The sequence below is a fragment of the Taudactylus pleione genome, unplaced genomic scaffold, assembly GCF_031769625.1.
Source record: "Taudactylus pleione unplaced genomic scaffold, aTauple2 ptg000165l, whole genome shotgun sequence".
Lineage (NCBI taxonomy): Eukaryota > Metazoa > Chordata > Amphibia > Anura > Myobatrachidae > Taudactylus > Taudactylus pleione.
In genome coordinates, this window is record NW_028284567.1 from 141,290 (window position 1) to 169,226 (window position 27,937).

The 27,937-nt window shown below is 42.4% G+C and overlaps 1 protein-coding gene across 3 annotated transcripts in view; it reads right to left on the reverse strand.

Annotated features, from left to right (window-relative positions):
• Positions 1-27,937, reverse strand: part of BTRC (beta-transducin repeat containing E3 ubiquitin protein ligase) — a 249,753-nt gene that overhangs the window by 65,665 nt on the left and 156,151 nt on the right. For all 3 annotated transcript variants that reach the window (XM_088475194.1, XM_088475195.1, XM_088475193.1), the window contains one exon: positions 3,914-4,145. In XM_088475194.1, the coding sequence (XP_088331320.1) occupies positions 3,914-4,145 (232 nt within the window). The remainder of the gene's footprint in view (positions 1-3,913; positions 4,146-27,937) is intronic.

The following is a 27,937-nucleotide window of genomic DNA, read 5'->3' on the forward strand; positions in this document are numbered from 1 at the left end:
TATGTTTTAGTAGAATTTTATTTTCAACTTGATGTATGAGACTTTCATTTTCTACCTACAATCTTGCAGCAAAGCCTTGAGATACACTACTGAATGTGAATTAAATACATTGTAAATGCTCATTAAGTGCTCTCAGTCAATGGTATTTCACTATGCTTTAATTCAATTTCTTTGGCTGTGTGTCCAACACTAGTGTTTATAAACCTTTAATTCTTAAGTCATATTAGACATAGGTGACTACTAGGGCAGATTGACATTTGTGACTGTATTATAATAATTAGCATGTTACAGCTACATGTACTACAAAATAAAAAAAACTCCAGAGCGAGATCCTGTATAAAGAAGACGTTATTAGCTGAAGCAGACCCTCACGAATAGCAAAGCTTGCTTGTCTATGTAATCAACTGCATCATAAAACATATGATTGACATGTTTGTATCCCAAGAGGTTCTGAGCAGCTGAAAGCTTTATTGCAAGTGCTCTTGTGGTGGACAAGTGGCCTTCTCAAGAGATTTAAATCGTTAAAACATCACAAGCCCAGAGGGACAACTGGCCCCCAGCCACCCAACCCAGCTGACATCTAACTTGGTATATAAACTCCATTAAAACTTAATATCTTGCGTCTGTTGGGTAGAGGATTGCTTTGGTTTAACCATCTGCTGCCCAGTATCAAAGCAATTGTTTTTAACATTTAAAACAAATAAAATATGACCCCCCCCCCCCCCTCACAAAAAAAGAAAGAAAAAAGAAACGTTAATATAATTCCTCAGCTGTTTTACAAATGATCAGAACATATAGGAGGTGATCTTTAATTTTTAGGGAACAGAGAGTACATTTGTTACTGGTAAATTTAGTTTACTTTTAAAAGTTTTGATATAAGATACAGAATAACAACTTGGGCTGAAGTAAGTAAAAGTATATTTTGCACCTATAGCCTTCACATATGTTTCTGCGGAAGCCATGTTCACTTTGTGCTTTATTCGTAATGACTGGTGATGTCACAGATTTCTAGCAAATGAACAGGCTGCATTCTCTGACAGTCTAAAAAATCCCGGTGTGTAGCTGATGAGAAAACCTTAATTTGTATTGGCCTAAAGTAACTTAAAATATAATTAAATGTACTTCGGAACCATGCTAATGCTTATCCCATGCGACTGCACTTCAATGGTATGTCCTGATGATATGTCTATTCTAATTCAACACTTAACATATTAATAGTGGTATCACCTACTACAAAGTAAAGTGCCATGCCTCCCTTTTTCATCCCAGGTCAGTATAAGATGTGCACATAATAAATAAATAAAAAAAAGAGGATATATTGAACCAGAATTCAAGCACAGTAAGAGGAGAGATTAAGGGGTTTATATACTAGCCTTAGAGAGTGATAAAGTGGACGGAGATAAAGTACCAATCAATCAGCTCCTGTCACTTTACAGGATGTGTTTAAAAAATTACAGTTAAGAGCTGATTGGTTGGTACTTTACCTCCGTTCACTTTATCACTCTCTCCAAGGTTTAGTACATAGACTCATAAATAGTCAAATTTGGAGAAATCTTTACCATTAAAACTGCACGAGGGCAACTGAGCGATGCTGCCCAGCAGCAGTATGGCTGAGCTTATGGGGTCCACACATCAGCAATCAATTGTGGCAATTCCCCATTTCGCAGATGAATGTGTAAAAATATCAGCAATGTATATGGGATCACCAATTCCTGATTCAATCAAAAAGTGATCGGAATCGGTAAATCATGTTGTTCAATATGTTGGATTTCGCTGACCAATCTGGGCTATAGATTAGTAACGTTCAGCCAATTTGCCGTCCCTACTAGGAAAATTATGAGGCTTCATAATTGGTAGATGTTATTTACTAAATAAAAAAAATTATCTGCAAATCACTAAAAATGATCTGCAATGTGTGGGTGCAATTGGTGGATTGGAGAATCATGAACAGATTTATTTTTTCTGATTGCTGATGTATATTCCCCATTTCCTTAAGATCAGTGCTGAGGTAAATATGCGCACATGACCCGGCTTGCCAGCTCACGTACACACAGTGGACTGGAAGCCTGGACTTGGGCTACCTGTGCATAATATTAATATTTATATATATATATATATATATATATATATATATATATATATATATATATATATACATACACATATACACACACACACTATATATACACACACACGCATATATATATATATATATATATATATATATATATACACACATAAACATACATACATACACATACACATATATGAGTCCAATGGTCCAGCACTACGATATATAAAGACGATGCTGCCCCCGTGACCTCCGTAATAGATGAATAAGGTAACGAAAAAGACAGCGGCACTGAGGGTCTTCGACAAGGGTATATAATTTGCATAAATTACAAATGTAGTAAAATATTAGTTTCAGTACAGAAGGCTTTATTTAATTAAATAAAGTGTTTTTCAACTGGCTGTCCATGCTAGTGACAAAGCTAAAATGATAATCCCACCATATACCCTCTTAAATAGGCTTCCTATGCAAAGCATACCGTAGGTATAGCAGGGCTGCTTCTTAAACAGGGAGAAGTCATAACCTTAAACTGTTCTCCCTATAAATAAATAAGACACGAAGGATTATTTATTATAATTTGCTCAAACACAAGATAATGGGCGGCACTCACGGGTCTTCAGACGCCGAGAATAAACACCAACTGTCTCTCTTTTCCGGTTATAATTTGCTCATCAACAATGGTAATTAACATACTGTATCACATGGATACATTATATATTACTGCTTACGTTTATCAAAGACACCTACAATTCTGTGTTCATCAAAAACATTTTTAAACAGCCAGTAGCTTAATGCTCCAGGTCAAAGGCTCCCAAGTATGCCAAACGCAGTATTGTTCATGTGCAGACAAAGCAAAAACATTTTCTCTTCAAAACTGCAAGTATAGTCAGCCACACATGCACAACACATCTGTAACCTCTCACATACTGCACATGAAAGAAATGTGACGTCGTTCATGCGCAGTACTGGGAAAGGAGGGTCTGGATGTCTTCAGGATGTGCGAGTATCCTGAGATGGTGAAAGGTTTTCTCCTTTAACTGATATAGTGTTCACTCTAGCTCCGGCGGCAGGCAGGGCGCCGGAGCTAGAGAAGGCACCCGAAAAGGGGGCGTGGTCACTGAAAAGGGGGCAGGTCTATAAGACGCGTCACCCTTTTTGTCACACTTGGGGGCGTGCCCGGCACTTACGGACACGCCAGGCAGCCCCCAAGCGCTGCTGATAGGGAGAATAGATGCCGGGCGCATCTATTCACCGGCGGTGAACGGGTCACCGCACAATTCCCCACCCGTGGGACACTGCGACCGGCGGGTGAAGACAGCACCCGCAGGCTGTGAGGGCAGGGCGCCCCGCTAAAACAGCCTAGCGGGAACGCTATGATAAATTGCAGAACTTCACAGTCCCCATAGGCAGCTATCGGGACTGCGGCAAAATCCGAAATACAATGGGACTGCAGGAGAAATTAAGAATTTCTCCACAGTAAACCGAGAAAAGGCGATACTGGAAAAGGAGTTGTCACTGCTTGATAAATAAGCCCTAAGAGTTTTGGCGGTAGTACAGGGTGGAGATCTGTCAAAACACTATTGGAACTAATATGGTAATTTTACCAATGAAGGGGGAGGTGTATCATCATATGGGGTGCTACGGTCTTCAAAATGTTTTAATGAGCAAAGAGCTAATGTAAAATACACAAAATTTGAAAATAAAAATCAACAAAAATATAAGTTCATTAATTATTCTGGTAAGTTAGACAAGTGTGTGATTTTCAAGTTTTTTTTTTTTTGTTTTTTTTTAGCTGCACCGGGCAGAACACAAAACTTTATTTCAGCAGACATAACATATTACCTGGAAGTGCAGTGATAAAATCCCTTTGTAACATTGGCTTAAGGTATGTGTTTATGTGTCCATGTTGGTAGTGGCACATTCGAGAGATCAGATGCTCGACAAACTCCACCTGATCACACTCTGACCACTGCTCGAAGTACTTGACACAGAAATCCTTTTCTTTCTCGTAGTTTGCGGACAGCTTCCGCTGCTTGGGCACAATCATGCTCGAAATGCCATTGGCGAGTTTAGTCTGTGGGAAAAAAAAAAGAAGCAAACACAAAAATAAATAAAAAGAAAGGCAATAGTACATGACACACAGCTCGAGCACACATAAATTGTGGAAATACATCTGTTACACAACAGGGGAAAAAAAGATTCAGACGTATAAATTGGCTGACAGGGAGTATCTATTTGCTACTGTCAGCCAGCAAACAGCCCCACATCCTTGCAAGGAACTCGGAAAGGACATTACCACCCAGGCTGGAAGTGCACATAAAATACCAGAGACTGTTAAATGGGAAACCAGAGTGACACTTTAAAGTACTGAAATGAATTTCATGTTCTTCCACAGCGAGGCTTGCAAACGATTTAGTACAGGGCTATGAATACGTTTTGGTGGGAGGCTGGGACGAACAAATACAAAAAAGTCAGGGCCGAGAGAAAATCAGGAAGCTTGATTCCTAAAACAGTGCTAATGTTATAGCAATACCTGCAAAACCTAGCGAGTGAGCTCTGCTCCAAACCACAGTCTTCACATACACAAACCATAAAGTGAGAATCACCCAGGGAGTCACATGAGCAATTTTTGGATATCACACACTACGTTGCCCTCCCAGTACGGATGAGCTGGCTATTTTGCTTTCAAATGGCTATTAAACCTAAAGGACATGTAATATTGTATGAAACAGAAACTCAAAAATATACACGAAGATTTTGCAGCCTATTAATAAATGGATAAAAATTGCATTGCATGGGTTCAAAGAGGGATATTGATAGAATGTGCGCAACTAAAAATACAGAATTATGGTATAACATACTTTTGATAATTATTTTTCTTTGAGGTCTATAGGGTCCACAGGATCTACCTTGGGGTATGTAGTTGAATTGCATTCAATGCACCAAACAGCAAAAGCTTTGGAGCTCCCAGCATGCACTGGCTCTCTTCCCTATATACCCCAACGGCAAGAGACAGAGTGGAGAAGGAAGTACAACTTCCACAAGAAACACTCAACATACGAAGAGGGAATCTGTGAAAAAAGGCTGAAGAACAGATCCCAACTGAGGCCAGGTGCGTTAGGATGGGTGCCCTGTGGACTCTATGGACCTCGAAGATAAATAATCAAAAGGTATGTTATACCATAATTCTGTATTTCTTCTTTGGGTTCCACAGGGTCCACAGAATCCACCTCGGGGACGTCCTAAAGCAGTTCCCTTAAGGGTGGGGACGCTCCTGCGCAGAGGAGAGAATCTGCAGCAAAAAGGAAGCATCCTGGTAGGCAAAAGTATCAACAGCCTAAGAATTGATAAAGTATTAACGGAAGACCAAGTGGCTGCCTTGCACAGCTGTACAGCCAAGGCGCCATGTCTTACCGCCCACAACAGACCGAGTGGAATGTGCTGTCACCTTGTTAGAAACAGGGAGATCAGCCTGTGTGTAGACCTGAGAAATAGTCATACAAAGTCAGCGAGCCAAAGTTTGTTTGTCTGCTGGCCAACCTCGTTTGTGAAAACCATATAACACAAAGAGAATCTGATTTTTAAGGAGCTGGTCCTATCCACGGAAATACTAAGGGCTCGAACCACATCCAGGAAAGCTTCACCCCTAGACAGGTCCGAAGACTTAAAGGCCGAGACTACAATTTCCTCATTTACATGAAAACGGGAAACGACCTTTGGGAGGTAGCCCGCCCTGGTACGGAGGACAGCTCTACTTTGATGAAAAACTCAAATATTGAGAGCGACATGATAATGCTGTCAAGTTAGAAACTCTGCGAGCAGAAGAGATGGCGAGGAGAAAAAGGGTCTTTGCTATCAGCCATCTCAAGTCGACCTTATCCAAGGGTTCAAAGGGATGCGCCTGCAGTACCCTGAGAACCAAATATAAATCCCATGGTGCCACCGGTGGGAGAAATGGAGGTTGCAACCCCCTGAAAGAATGTTCTAACATCTGGCAGAGGGGCAATCTTGCACTGGAACCAAACTGTCAAAGCAGAAACTTGGACTCTCAAGGTAGCCAGACGAAGACCTAAGTCTGCAAAAAAGCAAGTACTCTTGATACCTTGAACATTTTAGGGTCATATTTTCTGTGGGAACACCAAATGTACAAATGGTATAAGGTATACAGTATAAATGCAATGTGACTTTTATCAATGAAAACACCCCACACACCTTCAGAGCGATGAGGAGGAACAGAGTGATAAATATAACTGACAGTTCTGAGAAAAACAGGCAGAATAAACACAGCAGCTAGCATTATAGTCACATACAATGCATAAATAGGCACATTTGCTAACGCAATATGGCCTCTGAATCAACTGGCCAGCCCTGGAGGGGTAATGGTAGGATATAGAGTGCACTATATGCCAAACCCAAGGGAGAGGTATATAGAGAGACAGACCAAAACCTCTGAGACTTCCTTCAGTAGTAAACACGTAAACGCCAACTGTGAGCGTCTCACACACAAGGTGGTCAAATATAGCAAGCCAGACGTGGGAATCCGTACTCGGAAGTTTGCGTCAGGGGAAAGGAGCGGCCGGGGGAGCACCTATCTTCCCTAGGCTGAGATTTTGTTGGCCGGGTATGCGGACCTCACGGCAGCAAGATAGTGTGCTCTAGTGCGTCTTACCACCCGTCCCTGGCGACGGACGATATGGCCCCGGCCGCCTTAGTGAGGATATGTTACACGAGACCTTCACCCGCAGCCGCCTCTGATGCGTCTCAACACCGGAGGCAGGGGACTGCTTCGCGCACGATTCCCTGAGAGGAATATCTTACGTGCCATCTCCATGACCCGATCGCAGTCCCTGGCCTCAGCGAGAGCTGCTAGCCAAGCCACGCTGAGGCCTGCCGAGAACCTCAGGGCGTATAGCGGTGCTGGTGTTTCGACGTTGGCGGAGGGAGAAGGAGTCACGGTGCGTGTTTCTTGGCGCCTGGTACCGTTAAACTCAGAATTTCAAAAAACAAATGTAAAAAGCTTAGGACTGCATAGGCAGTCCTGCTGCATAACAGGTAAGACTGGTGTTGCCACGCACCAAACAAAAAAATGGAATGCCTGTGGTTGGGGGCGGGGTATATAGGGAGGAGGACCAGTGCATGCTGGGAGCTCCAAAGCTTTTGCTGTTTGGTGCATTGGATGCGATCCAACTACATACCCCAAGGTAGATCCTGTGGACCCTATGGAACCCAAAGAAGAAAATAACAATCCTACAAGGATTATACGCTGCGGATGCTCTAAACATTACTTATTGCTCGGTCAGATAACAGCTGTATGAATCAATTTGCTTTTCTTATTTAATAATGATATCAATAAAAGCAAGCATGTTTCTAAATCTTCAATCGCAAAATGTCCCTGCCGCCCAACACTGTGATGCGGCAGACTTATTGGCTGCATCAAGGTGCAGCTGACTGCTGGAGGCCGTCCCCAATGGAAGGAGGATGCCGGGACCCCCTCCACCTCAACTCCTGCCCACCCTGCACTGGAGTTAAGCATTGCAGCCACAGTGTTTCCCCCCTCTCCTACCTGGTGCCAGCCAAACAGTAAGCGGGATGTCAGATGGGTGCACAATGGGCTGCTGCAACAGGGTTCGAACCGCCCCCAGTCCGCGCTACAACCCCTTCCTTCTCTGGTCTGTTTCCCCACCCCCCCATCAACATGCTGACTAAAACCTGGTGAAATTAAAGTGTTGGTAGCTGACAAGATCAATACCCCAACTGAGCTTATAGTTAAATACATTGCTTTAGGCTTATTGGTTATGTTCCGAACCTTCAGTGTTCCACTTAAAACCGTTCTGGTGCATGTGCCTGAGGTTGCCGACTCCTAGTCTAACAGCTTGGGGGCAGGAGGCACATTTGAACAGTTTTGAAATATTAAAGCGAAATCCCCACTATGTATAGTACAACAGAACCCTTGTGACACCATATAAATGAAATATGATCGTAATAATAAGTCATTTACTATATTATGTCACAAGAAGCATAAAACCTTGATAATGGTCGTGTCACCTAGTAACAGTATCTACCTCATGCTGTATGGGGTAGCAACCAATCAGATTCTAGCCATCATTTCTCTATTGCATCCTAGAAAATGATAGAAATAATCTGATTGGTTACTACGCGCAACATCACCACTTTTCATTTTTAGAAGCTTTAGCAATTCTACCCCAATGTCGTCATGTGCTCTACACATTTTTTTAAAATCTGTAATTTTTATAATATTCCACAATACAACCCCCCCCACTTACAAAAGATAAAGAACACAAAAAAAAAAATTTAAAACTTGCACAGTTCATTGCATTTGGCGGTTTATCAATACAGTTATTTTTTTGTTCCAGCAGTGTACTTGTATATGACAGGTAGAGAGAAGCTGTAATGTATCTACGTATCAGTGAAAGGAGTAGGCACCATTTAGCTGGTAAAGCAGGTCAGTGAGTTCGATGGCTGTGGGAAATGCTTCAGAGAGTTTTAGTGATGATACCAATCTAGGATGTTAATGACAGTAGTGTTAGAGAATAGATTTTACGATCTAACTTTCAATTACAGATACAGTAGCTGGTGCAGCAAATTAAAGCTTACAGTAGACACACACTCACTGTGTAGACACTAATCACAATATGAGTAATAGGTTTTTTTCGGTGATTGCTAGAAGAACACCTTGGAAAGATTTTGTTCTATCTTCTTGGATCTTTCATACATTTCATATAAGAATGCTATACAAGCAGTGTACAGATAACACAATACCTCCTACATACATCAGGCATGCAATTTGCATATTAAATAAGTGAGCTTTATCATTGAAAGTTCAATACATAATGTATTGGATGGATCTGCTGCACAAAAGCATTAGCTTGGTGTCAATTTCAATGTTACCTGCAATGTTCATTAGCTTTTAAGTGCATTATCATATAACAGAGTTCTAAGGGTACACTGATTAGGTGCACTATGCTGCAGGGAAGCTCCGAGATCGCCCTTTGACCTACAAGGTTTTGCGTTTGCTTTTAACAGGTGCTGTTATTCAAATACTGTGTGTACGAGCTGTAAAAATACATCATTCAGCTTATTACATCATTCAGCTTATTTAGAGAACTGTTACGCATGATTGTTTTACTTTATAAAAGTGTAAGGGCCTATTTACTGGTGGGCAGTGGGACTGGGAGGCATACATTATTATTATCTATTGCTGCAGATAGCAATACATAATGTACAGCAATAGATATGATGATCATTGTCATCTTTTATTTATATGGTGCCACCAAGTGTTCATAGCACCATACAGAATTATGAGAATAAACAACATGTAATATAGATTAAAAAAAAAGTTTTAAACAGACAGTACAGCTGCAAAAAAATCACTATACAACAGAATGGGACACTGAGCAGCAGCACTCGTTCACATTGAGCCTGGGAAGGGCAGAAAGACGGGATTAGAGGCAGGGACAGTGCAGGGTGAGAACAAAGAGGGCCCTGCTCGTGTGAGCTTACAGACTAAAACCTTGAGGGGTAAAATGGAGGGTATACAATCGGGAAGCCGGCTGCCTTAATACCGGCAGCCGGCTTCCCGACTGTCATATCCCGGCGAGGGATGAAATGCCGGGCATCTAGATGTAGACGCCTGACATTTCCCCGACGCCGGTAGACTGGCGTCCGGCATCCCGATGGAAGGGATGCCGTGCGCCGCGAGTGGACAGTCGAGGGGGGGGAGGGTTAGGTTTAGGGCACCCGGGGGGACTTAGGGGTTGGCTAGGGAGAGGGAGGGTTAGGGTTAGGCACCCCCGGGGTGGGACTTAGGGTAGGCACCCACCCCGGGGACTTGGGGTTAGGCAGCGGGGAAGGGGAGGGTTAGGCACTTGGGGGGGAGGTTGGGGTTAGGCACTTGGGGGGGAGGTTAGGGTTAGGCACCCCTAAGGTGGGTTAGGGGGTTAGGTTAGTAGATACTTACCTTAGGACGATCGGGATTTCCAGCGCTGTCGGGCTTCCGCTGCCGGGAACTCTGCATCTGCCGGCCAGGCACTGCCGGGAATCGGCCGGCGGTATTTCATACCGATTCCAAATGGAGATGGTGTACTGGGGAAAAGATGAGAAGGGAGGACAGCATGAGTGACCCCCTCCCCCCCTCTCGCAATAACTTGTTTAACCAGAAGGCAAAAGGAAGTACTGATATTCACAACTGCAGCTGAAGTTTGAGCATAATTATGGCGGGGATACAATTAAACATTTCTAGTCTCACCACTCCCCATTGCTGGGTATAGCCAACACCATTAGCTAGCTTTTTTGCCCCTTGTTAAACTGAGTTAAGTTGTCGTCTACATAGAGGTCTGTGGGGATGAAGAACTGGAAGCCTTGGTAGCATGTCCAAGTGAATAATTTGGTCCACAAAACAACATTTTCCTGGTGCTGCCAGTTTTACAAAGCCTCTATCTTATCGATTAGATAAGCTGACCTTGCTCTTTACCACAGAACTCCTGATTACCCAAGTGCTGTACACAGTGTGTCAACATCATTCAGTACTCAAGGCAAAATAGTGTCAAACTGAGCTGCTCCCTTACATAGAAGAGAAAGGTACAGTATAGCCTTACGATTGTAAAATGACAAACTACAAAAAACTATGTGTAGCCATAGACGCTTCACCAGACGGGGTTCCAGTGTGCAGTCCCTGTGCAGAGTCCACCCTTCGTATATGCTGACAAGACTGCCATTGTCTTGGTGATTTCTCTACTGCACATATCTCTAGGACAATGGCACAATTTTCCTGGTGATTTCTGCAGGGGCCCATGTGCACTCCCTTCACCCAGTATAGATACACCCCTACAAATTAAAAAAAATACACACAAAATAAATTATACATAGCGGTAATCATCATGTTAAAACTAGATTTTAAAAAATAAAAAGGAATCAATTTACTTAAGAGTTCAGTGAAGGAAAAATAAGGCATTGGTTTGGTATCTTCCAATTTATTGTTCTAAATTTTAAACAAATTTATAGAGTGTCAAATCCTTACACTGTGGTTCGATCGGATATCCTCAGAGCTGTCCAGTTCAGTTTCACAATGATAGAAAAGCACCTTTCATTTCAAGGTTAGACTGTCCCTAAAACTCACTCAAGTCAAGAGCCCCTATTGTTCTATTATATCATCAATAACTGGTCCTTCCTCTGTACAAATGCTGAAATAACTGCCACCTAACCACACAATTAAACAAAGCAACTTAACACTAGGAACCCTGGGATCAATGTTCAATATTTACACAGCAGTTCCCAAGGTAAAACACTGTCCTCCAAAAAGTTATTGACTCTAGGGTTTGCTCATTTATTTGTTTGGATAATGTATAGTACCATGAAATAATAAGCAGCGGGTGATAACTATATTGCTACCAAGACCTCTGTATGCCAGGGAGACTTCTATACAGCAGTTAATAAACATAATAATTCACAGTTTTGTGCAGAAAACATACCGGGTGGTACACATGTAAGTGGAGCTAATGTTATAAAGATGAAGGACTGCAGTATTATATGCCATGATTATATACAGGATATCGGGGAGTGTATATTATGTTTGGAACACTGGTGAGGGAAGCACATTTCCTTAGGGTATGCATCCCGGGAAATCTAGAGAGGAACACTATGCGCAGGTGGTGTGTGGGGAGGGGGTCTACCACCATCAAGGGGAGTGTCTATAACCATTTTCATGTGATCATACCTTTCTCTTCATGTCTTCCCAATCTCTCCCCATAATATATTATGTTTGACACAATCTCCCCCATAATAGCATGTTTCCGTCAATGCCTCAACTGCATAACCTCATTTGCCATGACCATATTAAGTAAAGAGTAGTCCTCCCAATCCATATTATGCTAAACAGAATGATGCACTGCTTTTTATATAGTAACAACTCACTGCACTACCGGCTGGGATGATTAGGGCAGGGGTTCCCAAACGCGGTCCTCAAGCCTCCCTAACAGTGCAGGTGTTAGAGATATCCATGGTTGAGCACAGGTGACTGATTTAGTACCTCAGTCAATTTGATTTAACCACCTGCGTACAACCATGGATATCTCTAAAACCTGAACTGCTGGGGAGCCTTGAGGACTGTGTTTGGGAACCTCTGGAATGGGGCATGAAGTGAAGGGAAGATGTCACTGTGTGTGAATCACTGAGTAACTCACTCATTGAAAGTTTAATCAATACTGATGGCACCCTTAATTTTGCAGACAATAAAATGGTGTTATACATTAGGGTGTGCCTGGGGACACCCATGAACATATTTGCTCCCCACCTATGGTTTGACATTGACATATTGTGGTAGGACATTAGTATAGGTGTTTTGCCATCTCAAATTGGCTCTATTTATCATTGTGCTGCTTATTGCACATATTGAAAATCTATAATCGCTGCATATTAATATCACTGGAGCAGATGAGCGGTTCTCAGCTGCCTAGTGATACTGGCTGGCAGCAGTAAGGACAGCTTTATCACTTTCGCCAGCTAGTTCTGGTGTGATCCACATTCATGTACCTACCAATGGGCTGTTCGGAGGACACAGCTGTCCACACCAAGAAGTGGGCTATATCCCAACTATCCCGACATCAGCAAGACAGTCTTGGTTTGAAGGGCACTGCAACACGAGCCGGCATGTTTGTCACATCTTGCATGAAGTTGTGAGATACAGATGTGTCCACATAAATCTAGCCTCCTTGCGCGCTAAACAGCCCTTTTAGTCGCGCCATGCCGTTGTGTGACTTGGTAGCGAAGAGCTTCTTTTCGTGCGACTTTTTACCTATAAATGTGTCTTATTCGCATAGCGATGTGAATAGTAAGCACAAGCAGCGACAAGCGCTTGTATTTCACTAAAGCATGTTGTTTAAATGAAAAAATAATAGGATGCTTTACTATAAGGGCCAGTACATTTAGCAGGATGTGGGAATGTGCAGTGAAAATCAATAATTATGAGTACAATATATAGTGTAATGCAAAGACATAAATCATAAGAAATAATAAATAAAATGTAAAAAATAAAAGATAAAAAATGAATAGGACCGACAATGTCTGAAAAAAACAACACATTCAATACATAATAAAGGTGTTTATAGCTCTGTGAATGTATGTGTGTTCTCCAAGTCCCCCGTAACTGGCAGTGAGGTAAAGTCCAGAGCAACGGCATAAGGTAACTCACCCTAACTTTCCCTAGCAGCGATATTCACTGACAATGGCTGAAGTTTTGCAGCAGTCGGAGCGGGCTCAGTCAGCTGTATGTAGTGTCTGTCTGACTGCCGCTTTCACTTGTTGGGACTGCGTCTTCTCCCTGGCTCTTGGCACAGAGCCGTTGTGTTTCTCTGTCGGTAGTTCAGTGTCTCTCGTTCGCTCTATGTATAAGTCAGTGTAGGGTCCTTCTTACACCAAAAGGTTTCGTCATTTAAGACTTTTTCAAGGTGCGTGTGAGGTGAACTCTGCCTCCTTTTATTCCTGAGGGACTGTTTTGATGGGCTGCTACATTAAATACATTAATTAATGCATTAGATCCCTCTTTGCATGTTTTTAGGAGTTTAAAATATGAATATAAATGTGTTTTTAAATGAATGCTGCATAAAAAGAAAGAAAATGTCTGTGATAAATGTATAATTTATTAATTTGAGTACAAAATATAAAATCAATGGGTGTAATAAAAGAACGATTAGCATGTTGAGCTCTAAAAATACAGATAGCTACAAAATAAACCTCTTATTTCTAGTATCAGCAGAGTGCAACATTGTATCCAATTATTGCCAGGCCCTTTAAAAACAAAAGGGTGTGATTAAAATGTACGGTGTAAAAAATAAATAAAAAAAAACTGTATATAAACAAAATTAAATATAGAAAATAAGAATATAAATAAAATAAGGATAAATCTATAAAAATATAAACATAAAAAAATAATATATAAAAAAATTATGAAAAATGAGAGAACTAAAATAATATATAAAAAAATATATATAAAAGAGTGTACTTAATTGGTTTTGCTAGACGGGGATATATAGCAGAATGTGGACTGCTCATAACACAATAGATCTCATCAGTCATGTACACGTCTTCTGTGTCTAGATCTTTGGACACCATCTCTAGACTTTTAAAAATGCTCCCAAATCAAAGTCTATGTTTAAACCCTTTGGATGGAGGGTTCTCATTTTGTAAATCCATTCTGTTTTGACTTTGAAATTCTTTCTTGGTACTGTCCCCCCTTCCAGTCTTTTTTCGATTTTTCTTATTGCTGTGAATTTCATTCCTCTCTGAACTTTTTGGTGGTGTAATAGAAAGTGATTAGAGATGCTGTGTGTTGTTAATCCCTTTTATATGTTATTAACGTGTTCTCCAATTCTTGTCTTCAATTTTCGGTAGTACGGCCTATATATTGGAGGCCTCACGGACATTCCAGTAGATATATACGACCCCTTATGTGTTGCAGCTCAGGTTCTGCCTATTTCAAATCCTATATTCTTTGCATTTGAACAAAAGTTAATGATTGGTTTCCTACTGCTGATGCTGGTGTCTCTGCATGCTTTACAGTTTAAGCAAAAATAAAATCCCTTTTGTTTTGAAATAGGGGTAGATCTTTCTGGAGGTATACAGCTTGCAGTGAGAATGTCTTGAAGAGTTTGCGCTTTCTGATAGATAATTTTTGGATTGGTTATGACTAGGTCTTTTATTTCTGGGTCCAGTTCCAGTAGGTACCAGTGTTTTCTCAAACTTTTTTCCAAGCCTTTTGTGTAGCTGTTATATTGCGTGATAAAGAGGGTTTTCATAGGGCTCTGTTCTTTTTTTCTTATTATATTTTATCAGGTCTTCTCTCTTTAATTTATCAATCTTCTTCAGGTTGTTATTTATTACTTTTCCTGGATAGTCCCTTTCAAGAAATGTTTGGTTTAGAAGTGCATTTTGTTTTTTAAAGTACTCATTATTTGTAGTTTATTTTTATTCATTGAAATTGCCCTCCCTGGGATGTTTCCAATCCATTTCGGGTGATGGTTACTAGAGGAGGGAGGTAATTGTTACAGTCTACTTTTTTGAAGAAGGTACAGGTATGGATTTTGTTTTCTTCTATGTAAATTTCTAAGTCCAGAAATTGTATTGTAATTTTGCTGTAATTATGAGTAAATTCAAGATTTAGTTGGTTATTCTTCAGATGTGTCAGAAATTGTGTTAATGGCTCTTCATCTCTCTCCCAGATAAAAATGTCATCTACAAATCTTTCCCAGTGTTTGAGTTGGTCTTGAAATGAGTTATTTTGCCATATGTTTTCATCCTCCCATTTGGCAACAAAGAGGTTCGCATAACTAGGCGCTAATCGACTGCCCATCGCGGTACCAGTTACTTGTTTGAAGAATTGGTTCTGATGCCAAAAATAGTTATGGTTTAAGATGAATTCTATGCTGCTCATTAGAAAATTGATTTGTGAGTTTGGGAGGTCGGAATGATGGTTCAGGTAATGGTATGTGTGGGAACAGCCGTCAGCATGGCAGATACATGTGTACAGTGATTTGACATCACATGTTACTAAGATGAAAGATTCTTTCCATACAATGCTTTCAAGGTCTTGTAGTACCGCTGTTGTATCTTTGATATAACTTCTTTGTTGGATCACCAGTGGCTGTAAACATGCATCTATCAATTTTCTACACCGGCATCAGCAGTACGAAACCAATCATTAGCTTTTGTTCAAATGCAAAGAATATAGGATTTGAAATTAGGCAGAACCTGAGCTGCAACACAGAAGGGGTCGTATATCTACTGGAATGTCCGTGCGGCCTCCAATATATAGGCCGTACTATCAGAAAATTGAAGACAAGAATTGGAGAACACATTAATAACATAAAAAAGGGATTAACAACACACAGCATCTCTAATCACTTTCTATTACACCACCAAAAATATCAGAGAGGAATGAAATTCACAGCAATAAGAAAAATCGAAAGACTGGAGAGGTGGACAGTACCAAGAAAGAATTTCAAAGTCCGAAACAGAATGGATTTACAAAATGGGAACGCTCCATCCAAAGGGTTTAAACAGACTTTGATTTGGGAGCATTTTGAAAGGTCTAAAGATGGTGTCCCAAGATCTAGACACAGAAGACGTGTACATGACTGATGAGATCAAAACCAAGTACACTCTTGTGTGTGTGTGTGTATATATATATATATATAAAATTTTATTTCTCTCCTTTTTCATAATTTTTTTAATATTTGTTTATATTTTTTATAGATTTATCCTTATTTTATTTATATTCTTATTTTCTATATTTAATTTTATTTTATTGTATATTTTTTATTTCTTTTTCTTTTTACACCGTACATTTTAATGACACCCTTTTGTTTTTAAAGGACCTGTCAATCTGGATACAATGTTGCACTCTACTGATACTAGAAATAAGAGGTTTATTTTGTAGTTATTGGTATGTTTAGAGCTCAACACGCTAATCGTTATTTTATTACACCCATTGATTTTATATTTTGTCCCCAAATTAATAAAGTATACTTTTATCGCAGACATTTTCTTTTTTATGCAGCAGTCATTTAAAAACACATTTATATTCATATTTTAAACTCCTAAAAACATGCAAAGAGGGATCTAAGGCGTTAATTTATGTATTTAATGTAGCAGCCAATCAAAACAGTCTCAGGAATAAGAGGCGGCAGAGTTCACCTCACAGGCACCTTGAAAAAGTCTTACATGACGAAACGCGTTGGTATTAGAATGACCCCACACTGACTTATACATGGATCGAACAAGAGGCACCGAACTACCGACAGATACACAACGGCTCTGTGCCAAGAGCCAGGGAGAAGACACGGTCCCGACAAGTGAAAGCGGCAGTCAGACAGACAATACATACAGCTGACTGAGCCCGCTCCGACTGCTGCAAGACTTCAGCCATTGTCAGTGAATACCGCTGCTAGGGAAAGCTAGGGGGAGTTACCTTAAGCCGTTGCTCCGGACTTTACCTCACTGCCAGTTACGGGGGACTTGGAGAACACACATACATTCACAGAAAGTGCTATAAACACCCTTATTTATTGTTATGTATTGAATGCGTTTTTTTCAGACATTGCCGGTCCTATTAATTTTTTATCTTTTATTTTTTTATATTTTATTTATTATAATTTTTTATGCTTTATGTCTTTGCATTACACTATATATTGTACTCATAATTATAGATTTTTACTGCACAATCCCGCATCCTGCTAAATTTACTGGCCCTTATAGTAAAGCAACCTCCTATTTTTCATTTAAACAACATGCTTTAGTGAAATACAATCGCTTCTATCAATTTGCCAATAAACATTTTTAGTCAGTTTTACTAACTAATTAAATAGATAGCTGCTTAAACATACATTGGGAGCGCAAGATATAAAAAATCCACCCTCTCTGAGTAGTCAAAGCTGCTGGCATGACTTGATTCAGTGTCTGGCGGATCCAGTCAGGCAGTTCGGGTCAGACTGGATCTTAGGTGGTGAAATGTAAATAAGCTATGATGGCTCTGGGGCTGGCGTATAAAGGGGCATGACTAAAGGGGTTCTGAGGCTGGCATATAAAAGGGGCATGAGAGGACTCGGGGCACTTAAAGGGGTAATGAGGGGGCTTTATGCTACCATATAAGGTATTCTCTGATGCTTATGGTGATCGTACAGGGCCATTTGATAATAATGAGTGACTTTAACCTAGTCCTATACCCTATGATGGGTAAGTCTCCTGTACGCCCCCCATAAGGCCCTTAGGACTCCAGTCTATGACAGCAATCCCTGCACCAGCAATCCGAACTAAAACGAGATCGGTACAAGTAGAATCACTACACAGGGCTAATCACACGCGTCTTCATAAATAGGAAATGCTGTCTATTCTGAATCAGCTTCAGAAACTATTCCTCTCCTGTATGAAGAGTGCTCAACAGAAATTCTATAATTTGAGCAACAAAACTGGAAAGTTTCTAGCCCATAAATTACACGTGCCAAGCTAGAAACAGAATAAGATATTTAATGTCTCCTGAGGGCAAAAAAATTGTTAAACCCTGTGGACATCCCTAATGTGTTTGCTAGATATTTACACCTTCCTATTTATTTTGCACCGTGATAACATTTGTATATATCGCAAATTTACCTAGTAATCTCTTCATACCTAAACTGGGCACGGATGACTTGGCTTACCGCAATACATTGTGGTAGACACTATTAAGGCCACCCGGGCATCTGGTCTGGATGGGTTTACTAATTCCATTTATAAGTATTTTGCTGAACCCCTGGCCCCTACTCTAGTCTCTTTATTTAATTTTGCTTCTCAATGGGGTTCATTTTCCCTGGAGATGCTAAAAGCCCAACTTATTACTTTACCCAAACTTGGGAAAAGCCCAAAAATCTGCCAGAATTTCCACCCTATTGCTCTCCATACGGATATAAAACTTTATGCCAAACTTATTGCCAATCGTTTATCACCTATCCTCCCCCAACTCATCCATCTGGACCAAGCGGGCTTTATTGATGGTCGGCAAGCATCCGATAATAAAGGTAGGGTCTTTGATCTTACAGAAGTGGATGAGTCACCAGGAGTTTGTTCTTCTTTCCTTAGACGATGAGAAAGTGTTTGATTTCCTTCATTGGCTGTTTCTCATCAAAAGTTTTTCCAGATTTGGCTCTTTAGGCACTATTTTATAATCCATTTACTGTTTATAATGGCTCCTCTGCTAGGGTTTTCAGCAATGGCTTCCGGTCCTCCCCTTTTCCTATAATGAATGGCACACAGTAGGAATGCCCTTCTTCCCCATTGTTGTATGTATTGCAAAATACAATAAGACAATTGTCTTCCTTTCTGGGTGTTCCTATAGGCTCATCATCTAATGAACTGTACTTGTTTGCTGATGACATAAATGTGTCATCAAACACTATTGCTGCAGTCTCATCAAAAAGCCCTTCTTGTCGCGATGGGTCCTGTGCAACTCAGCTTTGGCTGAATGTCTTTTTCGCTCAAAATGTATATTAGTCACAAATGAATGAAACAAACTGCTTCATGAGACTGCACTGATTAATTTGATATGCGACATTTGTATATCTGTGTATGATTAAGACAGAATCTGTATACAAAGTACTACGATACTGTAGCCGCGTGGGGGGGGGTTAGGTTTAGGGTTCCTGGGGTGGACTTATGGTTAGGCACCCCCCGGGAGGTTAGGCTTTGGCTTGGAGAAGGGAGGGTTAGGCACCCCCCCGGGGGACTTCGGTTTAGGCGGCGGGGAAGGGGGGGGTTAGGTTTAGGAACTTAGGGGGGATTAGGGTTAGGCACCCCTAAGGGAGGGTTAATGGGTAGAATAGGTTAGTCAATACTTACCTTAGATGATCGGGATTTCCACTGCTGCCGGGATGCCGCTTTCGGGATTTGAACGGCCGGCGGTAAATCATACTGAATCCGTCCCAAGCCAGGTCGCACAATATCAGACTACTCCTACACACCTGGCACCTCTTACCGCATAGTGTATTGAGGCTAGGTGTATGATTAAACATCTGTATCTTACCATTTGTAACCAACCCAGAGACCTAGTACATACCATAATTGACAGCTATAGTGAAGCCTCATTGTAGACATTAAATACCACAAAAACTGAAGCCTTAGCTTTCAATATATCTGTGGGGAAGTTAGCTAATCTTAAATCAGTTTTATTAGAACTGGAAACCAGAATCCCTTCTTTATCTCGTCATCTGTGCACTATATAATATGGTAAACTTTGCAGAAATTCATTTGGTCCTCATGTTAATGAACATAGCAGACCTGGTGAAATGATGGCTGGGGTTTAAGGTCTCTTAGTTGAACCGCTTGGCGACATTTAAAATCACGTTCTTACCTAAATTCATGCATCTGTTCTGAACTACTACTTATATGGTCCCAAAACACTTTATTCACAGAGTCCATGAAAAACGTACTCTCTCTTACATTTGGAAAAGTAAGAACCCTCGTCTAGCCTATACTTGACTGACCAAATCTGGACACCAGGGAGTTTTGGAGATCCCTGATTTGTCTGCTTACCAATCTGCTTGTTTAGTTTCTCAGCTAGTGATTGGTTCTCAGACCTAATACCAAACCATGGGTCGATATAGAAAGAGCCTTGCTCCCAGACTACCCATTTACCGATTTACTTTGGCCACCCTATCAGTTGCAGCCCTTTGCTCCAGATTCCCCTAATGCTATATTAGAATGCCTTAAGGCTTGGGATGATATGATCTCTAAATCTAAATGCATTACCCTGCCTTCCAGTGCCCTCACTCTATACCTGCACTCTCCTGGTTTCTCTCAGATTTGGAGGTCACAGCATAGGTCTCCTGGTGGCTTACATTTATTTCAGACTAGCTGGAGTACCCGGCGTTGCCCGAGATTTTAAGAATGTTTGTTTACACATCATCCTCCAACAAACCTCTCCTTTGTCACGAAAAGTGTGAGAAACTTCCCCATCCACGGTCCTAAGGTCTTCGAAGGAAGTAGGACCTGTAACGGTGTCAAGCAAACTTCGGAGATAGAAGCATTCAAAATTTGTCGGATGTACAGGGTAAACACTGCCAAGAGCTTCTGTTGCTCTGATACCAGGATGACCATCTACAGCGACTCCCTGTTTTCTGCGCATAAAAACTTTTCGAGAAGCATTCCATATGTAATATTTTGGCAGCTCAAAGTACAGCAGGGTCCTTGCAAAGTCATCATTTTGACACAGTTCGAAGAAAGAAGTCAATGTTGTTGTGTAATTTGGTATAGTCAGACAGCTTAGAATGCTGGAAAAGCCTGCTAAAACTCTCTTCGATAATAAACATTAAGAATCATGACAAAACATAATACCACAAAAAGCTCTCTCCGAGGCCCTACCCATATGCAGTGAGGCCCCACAATGAGCGTACAGCAAAAATTTAGGTTTTTAATTAAAAATTAACAGTAATTAATTTAAATTTCCAATTTTTTAACTTGCCTCGGCCATGGTTTAATACACTCGTATGTAAAATTTCACGATCTTGGCTTGTAAACTGTGGATTTGTATAGAAAGACAGAAGTAGAGATGGACATTGATGGTTGATGTCTGCCGACCATCGATGTTTTTCCTCTGATGTTAGTGTTTTTACTAGGGGTGAGCGGGTTCGGATTTCTGAAATCCGAACCCCCCCCTGAGCCCCCCCGATCCGAGTCCGATCCGAGTCAGGCTCGACTTTTCCCGCCTGACTCGGATCTGAAATCGAGGCAAAACGTCATCATCCCGCCTTCCGAGTCTCGCGGGTTTTGGATCCTATATAAGGTACCCGCGTCGGCGCCATTTTCTCACTCGGCTGTGGACAGTGAAGAGGGAGGGTGGGAGTTAGGGCTGTGTAGTGTAGTGTAGTGTAGTGTAGTGCTGCTGTTGTCCACTACTTCAAAGTCCATAGGGGCTGGCTGTGTTGTGCTGTGTTGCTGTTGTTGTTAATAGGGGCTGTTGTCCACTACTTCAAAGTCCATAGGGGCTGGCTGGACTGTGTTGTGCAGTCAGTTCTCCATAGGGGCTGTGTCCACTCCAAAGTCCTGTGCAGTGTCCCAGTCCTAAAGGAGTGCTGTAGTGTTGTCCAGGGGTTGCTCTGTCCATCAGGGGTGCTCCCCCCAAGTGCTAAAAAAAAAATATATTTTCTGTGTTTGTGAATTGTGTGCGCAGTAGCCGCACGTGCATCAACAAAGTAGTGCCAAGCGTGCGCCTGTGTCATAAGTAAAGGGCCGGCTGGCTTGACCGTTAAGGGTGCTGTAACCCCCGAAAGTACACTCCAGTCCAAACCAAAAAAAAAATTATTTTCTGTGTTTGTGAATTGTGTGCGCAGTAGCCGCACGTGCATCAACAAAGTAGTGCCAAGCGTGCGCCTGTGTCATAAGTAAAGGGCCGGCTGGCTTGACCGTTAAGGGTGCTGTAACCCGCGAAAGTACACTCCAGTCCAAACCAAAAAAAAAAATTATTTTCTGTGTTTGTGAATTGTGTGCGCAGTAGCCGCACGTGCATCAACAAAGTAGTGCCAAGCGTGCACCTGTGTCATAAGTAAAGGGCCGGCTGGCTTGACCGTTAAGGGTGCTGTAACCCCCGAAAGTACACTCCAGTCCAAACCAAAAAAAAAATTATTTTCTGTGTTTGTGAATTGTGTGCGCAGTAGCCGCACGTGCATCAACAAAGTAGTGCCAAGCGTGCGCCTGTGTCATAAGTAAAGGGCCGGCTGGCTTGACCGTTAAAGGGTGCTGTAACCCCCGAAAGTACACTCCAGTCCAAACCAAAAAAAAATTATTTTCTGTGTTTGTGAATTGTGTGCGCAGTAGCCGCACGTGCATCAACAAAGTAGTGCCAAGCGTGCGCCTGTGTCATAAGTAAAGGGCCGGCTGGCTTGACCGTTAAGGGTGCTGTAACCCCCGAAAGTAGACTCCAGTCCAAACCAAAAAAAAATAAATTTTCTGTGTTTGTGAATTGTGTGCGCAGTAGCCGCACGTGCATCAACAAAGTAGTGCCAAGCGTGCGCCTGTGTCATAAGTAAAGGGCCGGCTGGCTTGACCGTTAAAGGGTGCTGTAACCCACAAAGTACACTCCAGTCCAAACCCAAAAAAAAATTATTTTCTGTGTTTAGCCGCACGTATATATCAAATCGATATAACATAAATGGAGGACCAAACTTTCTCCGATAAAAATAAAATAGAGAAAGATCAAGAACCACTTCCTCCTAGTGCTGAAGCTGCTGCCACTAGTCATGACATAGACGATAACATGCCATCAACGTCGTCTGCCAAGGCCGATGCCCAATGTCATAGTAGAGGGCACATACAATCCCAAATGGCAAAGTTCAGGAAAATGACCTTGAAAAAGACATTTAAATCAGCTGAAGAGAAACGTAAACTTGCCAATATGCCATTTACGACACGGAGTGGCAAGGAACGGCTAAGGTCGATCCCTAGTATGTTCATGACTAGTGGTTCAGCTTCACATGACGATGGAAGCCCTCCTCCCACTAAAAAAATCAAAAGAGTTAAGCTGGCAAAAGCACAGCGAAGAACTGTGCTTTCTAAGAAGATATCACAAATCCCCAAGGAGAGTCCAAGTGTGGTGGTGGTTGCGATGCCTGACCTTCCCAGCACTGGACGGGAAGAGGTGGCTCTTTCCACCATTTGCACGCCCCCTGCAAGTGCTGAAAGGAGCACCCACAGTCCACTTGCTGATATGCAAATTGAAGATGTCACTGTTGAAGTACAACAGGATGAGGATACTGGTGTAGCTGGCGCTGAGGAGGAAGTTGGCGAGGAGGATTCTGATGGTGATGTGGTTTGTTTAAATCAGGCTCCGGGGGAGACAGTTGTTGTCCGTGGGATGAAAAAGCCCATCACGGTCATGCCTGGGCAGAAGACCAAACATTCCACCTCTTTGGTCTGGCAATATTTCTATCCAAATCCGGACAACAACTGTCTTGCCATATGTACCATATGTAAAGGTGAAATAAGTAGGGGTAGGGACGTCAACCACCTAGGAACATCCTCCCTTATACGGCACCTGCAGCGCGTTCATAAAAAGTTACTGTCAAGTTCAGAAACTTTGGCTAAGACCGTAAGCAGTCCAGGGACACCTAAATCCCGTTGTCCTGTTGTATCCAAGCGCCTGCAAACCACACCGTCAACTCCCTCCTCGTCAATTTCCTCCTTAGTCAGGATCGGAAGTAGTCCTGCAGGCCATGTCACTGGCATGACTGACTCTCCTATCCGGGATTCCTCTGGAGGATCCTGCATTGCTACGCCTACTGCTGTTGCTGCTGCTGGGAGTCGTTCATCATCCCAGAGAGGAAGTAGGAACACCACTACTTTTACTAAACAATTGACCCTCCAACAGTCCTTAGCGAGGAGGATGAAGTACGACAGCAGTCATCCTGAAGCAAAACGTATAACTGAGGCCTTGACTGCTATGTTGGTGTTAGACGTGCGTCCGGTATCCACCATTAGTGCAGTGGGATTTAGACAATTGATGGAGGTAGTGTGTCCCCGGTTCCAAATCCCGTCTAGATTCCACTTCACTAGGCAGGCGATACCGAGACTGTACAGAAACGTCAGAAAAAGTGTCCTCAGTGTCCTGAAAAATGCCGTTGTACACAATGTCCACTTAACCACGGACATGTGGACAAGTGGAACAGGGCAGACTAAGGACTATATGACTGTGACAGCCCACTGGGTAGATGTATCACCTTACGCAGCAACAGCAGCAGCGTCACCAGTAGCAGCATCTCAGAAACGCCAGCTCGTTACAAGGCAGGCTACGCTGTGTATCACCGGTTTCAGTAAGAGGCACACCGCCGACAACCTCTTAGAGAAACTGAGGGAAATCATCGCCCAGTGGCTTACCCCACTTAGACTCTCCTGGGGATTTGTGATATCTGACAACGCCACCAATATTGTGCGGGCATTACATCTGGGCAAATTCCAGCATGTCCCATGTTTTGCTCACACAATAAACTTGGTGGTGCAGAATTTTCTGAAAAGCGACAGGGGCGTGCAGGAGACGCTTTGGGTGGCCCGAAAAATTTCTGGCCACTTTCGCCATTCAGCGACTGCGTGCCGAAGACTGGAGCGCCAGCAAACACTCTTGAACCTGCCCCGCCATCACCTGAAGCAAGAGGTTGTGACGCGGTGGAACTCAACCCTCTATATGCTTCAGAGGATGGAGGAGCAGCAAAAGGCCATACAAGCCTATACATCCACCTATGACATAGGCAAAGGAGGGGGTATGCACCTGACTCAAGCGCAGTGGAGAATGATTTCCGTGTTGTGCAAGGTTCTCCAGCCCTTCGAACTTGCCACACGTGAAGTCAGTTCAGACACAGCCAGCTTGAGTCAGGTCATTCCCCTCATCAGGCTTTTGCAGAAGCAGCTGGAGAAAGTGAAGGAGGAGCTAAGACGGAGCGATTCCGCTCGGCATGTGGGACTTGTGGATGAAGCCCTTCATTCGCTTTGCCAGGATTCCAGGGTGGTCAATCTGTTGAAATCAGACCACTACATTTTAGCCACCGTGCTTGATCCTAGGTTTAAAGCCTATGTGGTGTCTCTCTTTCCGGCCGACACAAGCCTGCAGAGGTGCAAAGACCTGCTGGTGAACACACTGTCAGCTGAAGCGGAACGTGACACGTCAACGGCTCCTTCTTCATTTTCTCCCGCAACTGGGGCTGCCAGGAAAAAACTTAGGTATCCTAAGCAACCCGCTGGCGGTGATGCAGGGCAGGCAGGACCAAGTTTGGACATCTGGTCCGGACTGAAGGACCTGGCAACAATTTCTGACATGTCTACTGTCACTGCATATGATACTGTCACCATTGACAGAATGGTGGAGGATTACATCGGTGACAGCATCCAAGTAGGCATGTCAGACAGTCCATACCTGTACTGGCAGGAAAAAGAGGCAATTTGGAGGCCCCTGTACAAGCTGGCTCTATTTTACCTGAGTTGCCCCCCCTCCAGTGTGTACTCCGAAAGAGTGTTTAGTGCAGCCGGGAACCTTGTCAGCGAAAGGCGTAGGAGGTTGCTTCCACAGAATGTGGAGAAGATGATGTTCATCAAAATGAATTATCAGCTCTTCCAGGGAGACCAGCCTCCAGAAGGTACAGAGGGACCTGTGGTGGTGGATTCAAGTGGGGACGAGTTAATACTTTGTGAGGATGAGGATGTACACACTGAAGAGGGTGAGGAATTGCTGGATGAGGAGGATGAGGATGACATCTTGCCTCCGTAGAGCCAGTTTGTGCAAGGACACATTAATTGCCAGCTTGTTTTGTGGGGGCCCAAACGAACCAATCATTTCAGCCACAGTTGTGTGGCAGACCCTGGCGCTGAAATGATTGGTTTGTTAAAGTGTGCATGTCCTGTTTATACAACATAAGGGTGGGTGGGAGGGCCCAAGGACAATTCCATCTTCCATTTCTTTTTTTTCTTTGCATTATGTACAGTTTGGGGCCTAGTTTTTCTAACTGCCATCCTGTCTGCCACTGCAGTGTCACTCCTAGATGGGTCACGTGTTTGTGCCGCCCACTCGTGTCGCTTAGCATAGTCATCCAGCTACCTCGGTGCAACCTTTTGGACATAAAAACACTATTGTGAGGTGTGAGGTGTTCAGAATAGACTGGAAATGAGTGGAAATTAAGGTTATTGAGGTTAATAATAGCATAGGAGCAGAAAAACCTACAAATTCTGTGATTTTAGCTGTTTTTATGCTTTTTTTCAAAAAAATACAGATCCAAAACACAAAACCCAGAACCCAAAACACGGAAGGGTGGTTTTGGCAAAACCAATCCAGATCCAAAACACGAAGAAAGATCCAGATCCAAAACACAAAACACGAAAAGTGGCCGGTGCACACCCCTAGTTTTTACCATTCGATGGCAGCATTCCGATGTTTGCTGCCATCGAATGGTAATCATTCAATGGTGTTTCAATGGTGGCTTCTTTTCTTTAAATACTATAAGCTATGCCTCCCATGGCTGCTGTGTGCTGTGCCTCTGCCTCTGATAACCTTTCTGGCTCATGCTGCTGGGATCGTTGGAAGCAGTCTCTCACTGCCTCAGACCTGCCTCCCCGCTAGCTCTGATTGGCTCTCACAGTCTCAGAGAGCCAATCAGTGTGCAGCCCTGGCCCAGCAGCAGCAGTCACTCACAGACACACAGAGTGACAGCCAATACGTTTATACCAGAAGAGATGAGGAGTGATTTCTCTGCTGGTGCTGTAAGAGGTTCCTTTTCTGTGTGTTATAAGTATACTTAATAATGTTTTTAGACTTCAGTTTCTTGTTGCTTTAAGTGCCCACAGCAGCAGCAACAGTGACAGTGTGTCTCATTCTCCTCCTCGTCCTCAGTCATCTCTGCCTGCCTTGCCTGGGTTTTTTTGTTTTGTTTTGTTTCGAGACCCTCCCCCAACCCTGCCCCTTTACTATTCATATGAATAGTTTTTACCATTGAATTCTTTGATGCAATGGCTAGTTACCATTGCATCGAAAGATTCAATGGTGGAAGCACTGCCATCATATGATGGTGAGCTTCCGATGTCCATCCCTAGACAGAAGGACAGAAATAGTATAAATAGTAGAGATAAGAAAGTTCTTAAATATCACCACTGGAGGCAGCAGACAGCATTATTGAGTTCAAGGCCCCATAATGAGCGTCCAGCAAAAATTGTGTTTTTTAATTAATTAAAAATTAACAGTAATTCATTTCGATTTACAATTTTTTTAGTTGCCTCGGCCGTGTTTTAATATGCTTGTATGTAAAAAGTCACGATCTTGGTTTGGAATTGTATAGAAAGACAGAAGGACAAAATTTTGCTTTTATATAGTAGAGATATCCTGGGTGGTACTTTGATTTTCCTCTTCTCATATCTTTAGGGCCAATATCATCTCCGCCCTAGTGATTTGTTCACATACTAATGTATCTGCCATTGGGTAACTAGTGTGGTTAAAATAAGTGGTCCAATGGGTTTGCCCATGCAAGATATCCTCTCCAAAGTGGCCCGAGGTAACTCTAGGGAGCACATTCACTTTTGGCACTCCCATTATCTGGGGGATAATCTTGGAGGACAAAATCAAATCCCTGTGGGAATATGATCTACAACTGAATTTTACATCCCAACAATGGGAATCTATTTAACTGCCCACCAACTTTCCATATGTAATAACCATTTAGAACTACAGTAAAAAATGCCTCACTGGTTATTTACTACTCTGGCTCAATTACACACTATTTGGCCCGGGCAATACAAATTCTCTTGTCGTAATTGTTGGAAAGTGGGTGATATTTACCCCATTTTTGGGGATGCCCTCTT